At 43.8% G+C, this 8,710-nt stretch overlaps 1 protein-coding gene across 1 annotated transcript; it reads left to right on the top strand.

Moving 5' to 3' along the window:
- The first annotated feature begins 5,772 nt into the window (after positions 1 to 5,772).
- On the top strand, positions 5,773 to 7,187 carry trh (thyrotropin-releasing hormone). The gene is made up of 3 exons (XM_076267071.1): positions 5,773 to 5,899; positions 6,058 to 6,312; positions 6,511 to 7,187. The coding sequence occupies exons 2-3, from the start codon at positions 6,123 to 6,125 to the stop codon at positions 7,092 to 7,094; spliced, it is 774 nt and encodes a 257-aa protein (XP_076123186.1). The 5' UTR covers positions 5,773 to 5,899; positions 6,058 to 6,122; the 3' UTR covers positions 7,095 to 7,187.
- The last annotated feature ends 1,523 nt before the right edge of the window (positions 7,188 to 8,710 follow it).

Below are 8,710 nucleotides of genomic sequence, written 5' to 3'. Positions count from 1 at the left end.
GCAGATGTACAGTCTATCTTATACACACTCATTGAACCAACAAAGTCAATGCAAAAATAGAGACTTTTTTGTAATTATTCCATATTTTGTGTAGTCAGTCTATATCAGAACACCTGACATACAATGTAAATAGTTCACAAGAAACCTCAAAGTGTTACCTTTCATTTGAGACCAGGATTATGCTTCTACACAGAGGGGTTCATGTGCAGTAAGCATTTGATGGTCAGTATGCATTTTGGATAACAAAAAGTCCTATTAGGGAGTTTCCATAGGCATTTTACAAAACGCATGAGCATACCTTGGCAAATAATAGTCCAAAGCACTCATATTTTCATTCTATATTGATCTACTTTTGCACACAACTTCACAAGACCTGGTGCTATGGCTCAGTTGCGTTTCTAAGTGATATCAAGTGACCTAGAGGGCTGAAATGTGGTCAGTTCAGAGATGCTTGTAAAAAACTATATTCTAGCCTCTGTAACTCTGTGTGAGTACATCACACAGTTATTTTGACCAACGAAAACTAGAGGTTCTCAGCTTTCTATAGAGGTCCAACATTTAATGGTAGGCCCCAAAAGAGGTGGGAACAATGCCCTTGTAAATAGGCACAGTGCAATTTCAGGCAAAAACTTGAAATTTGTATTGAGATCAATGTGGTTAACACCCCTGTATTTGAAAGATCAAATCACAGCAGAGCTGAGAAGCGGCAGGCCTGGACAGAGTGCACCCAAGATAATACTCAAGGTCTGTGCCATCCAACTGGGAGAGCCACTTTAACATGTCTTCAACTTGAGCCTACGACTAGGGAGGGTCCCTGCTTTGTGGAAGACATCAAGCCTCATCTCAGTTTCAAAGCAGCTACAACTCTGTGGAACTGGATGATTTCGGGCCAGTAGCTTTGATATCACACATAACAAAGACCTACGGTCAGACCTCAGGTCAGCTCCGCCATTCGTCTGAACTGCTGCATTTCACTTACCAGGAGAAGGTGCGGGTTGAGGAGGCCATCCTCTATCTGTTACATGGGGCATACTCTCACCTGGATGAAGGGAGCAGTGCTGTGACAATCATGATCTTTGATCACTCCAGTGCTTTCAACACCATCCAACCCCTCGTACTGAGAGACGAGCTGGTGCAGGTGAGAGTGGACTCTCCCCTGGTGCCCTCTGGCTGGCTCTATTGTTGGCACTGAGCTGGAGTTCAAAATATCACTGGCAGGAAAATGGACCCTGAACAAGCTGTTGTCCTTCATTGAAAATGACTGTCACCCACTGCATACTACATTCACCAGGCAGAGAAGCATGTTCAGTGGTAGGCTCCTATCTCTGTCAGGCTCAATGGACAGACTGAGGAAGTCTTTGCTCCACAGGCTGTTCAGCTCTTCAACCTGACACAGAAGTGGCGGGGTGATATTGACTATTGAACATGACACTGCCTCTCTGCCCTTACCCTGCCAAACCACCTCCAGACAGATAGTTACCGGTTACATGAGCCTCTAGCCTCACAATCTGTTTTGATCTTTGTGCATATTAAGCCTTAACTATTCATTCATAGAATTATAAACAAGATGTAAGCTATTTAGTTTTTAGTTAGTTAGTTTTTTTTAATTATTGTATATTGTATATCAATGTAGTAATTCCCTTGCACTCTGAATCACTTTGCACCGCTCAGTATTTGCACTACCACCAAGGACACACACTGATATATACCAGCATTTCACTTCATTGCCTCCACTGGCACATACTCTTTATGTTAGTTCCCTGAAAATGTATGGTGGATAGACTGCCATTTCCCACATTCCTTTTATTACTATTATTATTATCATTATTGATAACGCATTATATACGGAACAGGCGAGAATGCTCAACAAGTGTTACTGGGGAGTTTCGCGATTTGATTTCAGCATTGTTCAGGAATAGGTGCTAAGCTACGCTCATTTTTTAAAGATGCATTTAATCCAGTCATGTCAGCTCTCTAGGCAGGGAGTAGGGCTGTCACTTTTTATTCGATATTCGAATATGCATTCGAACATGACGTGAAATATCCATAGTCGAACTATAAATAAACTATTCGGTTTTTAATGCCATGTGTAGCGCATTTTTACAGTCCATTTCATTTTACAGTTCATTAAGTTGTTTTTTATTTTATTGTTTGCCATCTCATCCAGTGCTCTATGATCTAGGGCCCATGACCAAATCAAGCCAATAATAGCGAGTAGCCAGAGCTCTCAATAGCCATCCTGTTTAAAAAATGGAAGATAACGCACAGAACGGCCAGCCTGAGAGGACAATTACGTCCCCAACTCATCTAAAATGTTGTGTCTGGAATAGATGGTAAAGTAACCGTTAAAGAATCTGTATCTGTGGACTGTGACGTGGTGTTTTACGTAACTCGATAGCCAGGCAAGCTGTGCGAGGACAGGCGCTCTGCTCCATCATCGTTATGGTAACCAAACAAGTCTTCTTCTGTCTAGGTTTGTTTCTAGGTTTTAAGTGTTGTTCTTCTATGTGCTCCACCTACTGGAGGGGAATGTTTACAGCAGTTCCGTTTCACACATGCGCAGTCTACGTGTCAAAGTGACTCTTAACTTTCGGTCGACTCAAAAACGTGATGAATGCCGTAAAATTTACGCAATTCTCGCCACGCGCTCACAAGTGCGCGTGCGCGGGACGCAGATGCGGGACCATGTCATAGCCTTAAGACTTAAGTTTTACACCTTGATGAAACAAGAAATCATGGATTGCTGCTTGAAAGTTCATAAGCACGCATAACATACTGTAACGTCGGTGTATTCCAGACTGAGTGCTAGCCTCCCAGAATGCAATGTGTGTGAATGCTGAATTGTGTAATGTCGGTTTTAGTGAGTGTAATTGCGTTTACCATGTCATGTATCTGTTAGCTTGTGTAGTCTTTCTTTAGGTTGTACCTCATGTTTTTTACCCGGCGTATTGTATGTGACTACCCTGTTCGTGTATCGTGCTTGTTTTATTGACTTCCCTTATGTTTCCTATGTAATGGTGTCTTGGTATGAGGTCTGCGAATAAACCTTGGTCTGCGAATAAACCTTTGATTGTGTGTCGCATCAATCATTACATTGGTGTCAGAACCAACTTTCCAACATGGCCTCCACCCAGCGAGAGAAGCCGGGAACGGGAGACCTCACCACTGGGTGGAGGCCCACGGAAGAGGATCCGGAAAGAGCCCTTGTAAGGGCTACTAAAAATCTTTTTAAGGCCTTCTGTTGTTACTGCCGTCGGAGGAGAGGAGCTGTCGTCTGGACCTGCCTGCGGCCACGGGAGGAGATCTTGCCGGAAGAGGGGCCTGAAGAATGGTCTCGGAGGAGAAGACGCCGACTGGGCGCTGACTCCGCTGCGAGAAGACCAGGAGCCCCTGCCCCGGCCGGCCCGGGCGGCTTGAGGCTGGAGTTGGCGGTGGCCCTGGTCGCGACGCGTGAGCAGAGCCGAGGGATAGCGGCGAGGAAGAGGTTCCTTGACGACGGACGGTTGGCGGAACCGCTGGGGGCAGCGAACTTGCGACGGTTGGGCAGCTTCGGCGGAAAAACTGAACTTTAAAACGTTCGGGTGCGTGTGAGAGGCACCGTGCTGTGTGGGCGCCCGTTCTAGTTGGCCTGTTGGCCGGCGCCAGAGAAAAAAAAGGTTCGCTGTGTTGGGTTGAAGGCACGAGTCAGAAAAGGGGGGTCAAGCCTTCGTCGCGACCATGACTGAGTGGAGCGGGCCGGGAGCAGCGGAGGCCAGCTCTGCGAGGAGGCAGCGTGAGGAGGGACGCCGAAACCGGTAGCTGACGGCCTGAGAGCTCAGCGTGTCCGGCTGCAGCGGAGCTGGTGCCTGCCTGTCCTGGTCGGTGCGACTGTGGAGTGGAGCGACGGAGGTGCAGCGACAGTTGACCCGTGAGTTCCGGTGCTTGGTGCCACAGTCTACGGTAGTGTAGGCCACCTAGGGCCCCGCCTGGAGCTGGAGGAGTGCTGCGGTGGCACACCGCGGTAAGTGTGACCTGAGGGTGGTCACTGAAAGGGAGCTGGGGACGAGCGGCGACTGGACCGCTAGCAGTTGTGGTTCCCCGAGTTGGCGAGTGAGCTCCTGCGGTGTGCACCCCACGTGTTGTTGGCGGTACCACGGACTGATGGACTAAGTGAGTGAATGCCCACACCGACGTTATGGCAATGGCTTAGCCGAGGAGACATTGCCGAGGACGGCAATGGCTCGCGAGGGGACTGTGTAACGTCTGTATCTTCCGGACTGAGCGCTAGCCTCCCAGAATGCAATGTGTGTGAATGCTGGATTGTGTAATGTCGGTTTTAGTGAGTGTAATTGCGTTTACCATGTCGACTTCCCTTGTGTTTCCTGTGTAATGGTGTCTTGGTATGTGTGTGTTTCCCGCTTCCGTGAATAAACCTTTGATTGGACATCTGTGTGTTGCATCAATCATTACAATACTTTCTAGGGCTGTCAATAATTGTGCCACATGTATTTTTGTTAAAAATATGTAATATGTAATTATTTGTGAAGATCTTTTTCTTAAATCTGCTTACCTTCAAAATTGGATTTCCCTCATTCTTTTCATTGTGGCATTTGAAGACAAAACGTATAAAAAAGATTATTTTTTTACACCTCTTTCATACATACTTTTTAGGGGTGGCAAAAAATGTGGAGGGAGTACTGAGTTACCACAGTAATAATCCAATCCACAATTACAAAGCCTGTATAGCCTACTATGACGCAAAGTTCAGTTACCTGGCCTATTATATATGGGCTGAATTCTCATGGAAATTCAAAAAGCTGACTCTATACACCCACGCTCAGATATGGTTCTAGTGTAAGGTCATTCATGGCTCCTGTCGTGGCGTTCTTGAACATATCTTAAGCATAGAAGTATTTTTATACTGTGAAAGGTGACGTGTATTGACAGGTTGAAGGATTGGACGTGACAGCACATTTAGAGATCCAATTGATTCTATTACACGCTCTGCGCATTGCTGTCACTCACGAGTCACTTAATCGCCTGAGCTGGAGTTCGTCGAGATTTTAGTACGGTGATTATGCTTAATGGTCTCAAAGCTTTTGAGGGAAATGAAAACAATGATATTGGCTTTCCCCAGTAACCTGTGTCTGCTTACCCAGAGGAATGTTATTATGAAGCTGTCATGAATACGCAAATTTGAAAGGGATGAATTGGGTCTTGCGCAAATGGCCATCTGTCATGAGGCGTGGAATTCCCAAAGGCTGTTTCCAGTACTTAGGACAGAAGGACCAAAACGAGCATTTAAATAAACTTCTTCTAGGCAGACAAAGGCAGGCACATAGAGATCATTCAATATCTATAGGGTAGCGTCTGTAACTGTAACACAACAAAAAGACATACTAGCATTCTGATAAAATAAAGCTTAGCCTACTCCAACTTAGTAGGCCTATAGTGTAAAGTGCATTAAGTATGATAAAACTGCATCTCCATTATTCATACCCTGTTCATTTTCATCATTTTCAATAGCTAATGAAATGCAAGAAATGTACACACCATTGTAATGATATTGTACCCCAACTTTGAAATTGCTCTGTAGCGTCGGTTGTTAAAGAAAATGTGCATGAAAGTTTTACAGCAGGATAAAAAGAGAGAGCGCCTTCAACAGGTTTAAAGAAGTACTACACAGTCCAGCCGCCTTATGATGAAGTTGTGACATCAAAGATGCGAAGAGATCCATTCACTCACGCCAGTGCAAAGATCATGACGGGGGCGTGAGGCCAGTATATATAGGAGGACCCACCAGAGCAGCATATAACTAACTACCCTCTCAAGCGGCTCTGCCTTGGTTGCAAAGAAGAAACTTCATCGACGAGAAAGAAAGATCCTGTTGTACTACAGTCCACTTCACGACTCTTTGAAGGTAAGACATTCAAAATACAACATTCATCGTAAAGATAATGTAGCCTAATGCATAGCTTACTTCCAAATACAAAAATGTGGGTGGAAACATGACACTTGCTTTACAAATATTTACATGTCTTTCTTTCTTTCTCTCTCTGTCTTTTCCCTTCTTTTCAGGACAATTCCATTTCTCCTTCCGATAGTCTACAATCACAGAAGAAAAGAAAAGGTTTCTGGTGGCCATGAAGTCGGCATACCTCTTGTTGTTGGCAGCGGTGGCGGTGTGTGACTTCACAGTGAGCCAAGCACAAAGTATCCCAAGCGAAGCGGACCTGGAGGAGCGCCCAACGCTTAGGGACATCCTTCAGCGCGCCGAAAGTCTACTTATCCGCTCCATTGTCAGAAAAATTGAGGAAGATGACAGTGAAAATGGTAAGCAACACATTTTCGCTTATCTACTCCAACAAGTTATTGAAATTATTTGAGGTGACACTAAATTGAACAATGACAACATGACATACAAATATTTAAAATGAATTATTGCTCTTTATTGCTCATAGAAAACCTCGGTGTTGTGGTTCATAACAAAAGTTTTGACACACTTTTGTTTCCCTGTATTTTGCATCTCAGATATGTTGTCACCCCAACTCAACTGGCTAGAGAAGCGACAACATCCAGGAAAACGCCAACATCCAGGAAAGCGCGAAGACGACGACTATGAAGACTACACAGACGTGCAGAAAAGACAGCATCCAGGAAAGCGAGAGGATGCCTTGGACGAGTCGCTAGAGCTCCAGAGAAGGCAGCACCCAGGGAAGCGCCTCATCCTGGATCAGTTTGCTGAAAACCCGGCTGCCCAGAGCGCACTCTTAAATGAACTTTCCAAACGGCAGCACCCGGGGAAACGCTACCTTATGACGTTCAGCAAGCGGCAGCATCCTGGTAGGCGCGAGATAGACGAGAGTGACCTGGACACTGGTGACCTCTTAGGTCTGGAGAATCGCCAATATTCTGGGAAAAAGTATTTGGATGACACGATCCAGGATGTAAGCGTGAGCGGGGGTCCTTGCGACGTTCAGGATCCTGCTACTTGCAGTAAAGCCAGCCTACTGTTGGAGCTGCTGGATAACGTGTCCAAACCTCGCCTTGAGGAGAAGAGACAACATCCCGGGAAAAGGCTCGCAATAGAAGATGATGTAACGGAACAGGAATGAAGTAGTATTGAGTACTGAATGCTTGAACGTGTGAATAGAGTGTAAAGAAGTAACAAAGAGTTATTCCAATAAAGAGAATTTAATAATTGTTAATCATGCGCATTATTTATGAAATAGCACACGAAATATGATACATTTTTAGCATTTTGCGTATCTGGAAATGATCTTTGAGACAGCCTCTGAGTAAGACAATTGACCTAATTTACAATAGCCTAATGGCCAATAAAGCTATAGCCTACTTAATGCGTTAGTGCAGTTAAGTAGGCTACAGTTAGCAGACAGATAGCATAATAGAATAAAAATAATACAATTATTCTGTTTGGAGAGCTGCCACAAGAATAGGCTAGGCTACAGGTGTTTATTCCATTGTCATTCTGTCAGATAACTTGAGTTTTCATTGGTAAAATACAAAAGTCCCATGCAAACAAAACGGGTCGATTATTATTTTTGTACACAAATGATGTTGAGTTGTTCATACAACAGCTGATGATATGCCTCTATCCAAGCATACAGAATGTCTTGATTGATGAGAAATGATTTTAAGAAATGCTTATTCCATTATAACGTTTGTACTTTTAAGACTGAATATGGGAAAGTTATAACGTGACAGTGGGGAAAACTTGACCTTTGTATCGTCATGCGTGAAACATTGAATTGGTGAGTACTATGCATGCCTGCGTTGACGAGGACTGATCAATACGTCTTGGGCAATTAAGATGCGCCCCCCCCCCCCCTCTCGTTTGATGGCGAATCAATGCGTGAGGATATCGTCGGAGCCTATTCTTTAACTAATTACAGCAGTTCCATCAATGCTACATGCGCAAAAATAATTAAGGAAACAACTCCTATACATCAATCCACCTGACCAAACGTCGGTCGAAAGAAATGGAGGGGCCACAGGGATATATCCTATAATATGCATGGCCAATTAACAAGCTACCAAAGGAAGATCTCATTATACAGTGCACGTGAAAATATGACCACTAGTGAATATAATTGCACATTCAGTTGCGTGAACACTCTTTCAATAACAGAGGTGGGAGGATTCTTCCCAAAGCATTTGGCTTAATGCATGTGGTCTGCACATAATATGTGCACCATATGAGATGCATATAACATGCACGATTTCGTCTTCTAAATGCTTTTTTAAAAAGAGAAAATGGTATGATATCCTTAAAACGTTACTGGCTAAAACCAGACATGATCCAAATAAAGACTGATCCAAATCTGAAAGGACAGGATATACTGTTTAGACTGTTAAATGTTTAGCTTGTCCCCAAAGAGCATACCAGTGAACTTGATACATTCATAAATTGCTGGGCATGGAGGGAGTCAACAATTGTTATTAAAAAGTAAGCTGGTTTAGTTGTACAAATGGCTGCATTCCTTATTTAGAATTACTACATCATAGAGATGTGATACAGACATTCAATTAAAGATAACAAGCAGGTTATCGATAGAAAGTTGTAAATGAACAGATAATACACTATCCTATTTTCAACAACACAATAAATTGCTAAGAAAAAAGGGATTGAAAGTATTGCTTTTGTATAAAAAAACATGTTTGATCCCTAATCATTTGCAAAAGATGTGCATTAGTCATCACATCGAGAAGA

This window comes from Alosa pseudoharengus, unplaced genomic scaffold (assembly GCF_046254945.1).
Source record: "Alosa pseudoharengus isolate Yale_2024_CS ecotype anadromous, Long Island Sound unplaced genomic scaffold, YU_APseudo_1.1 YU_APseudo_1.1_scf_4, whole genome shotgun sequence".
NCBI lineage: Eukaryota > Metazoa > Chordata > Actinopteri > Clupeiformes > Clupeidae > Alosa > Alosa pseudoharengus.
Note: the sequence above shows the minus strand (reverse complement) of the source record. Positions and strands in the feature narration are given on the sequence as shown.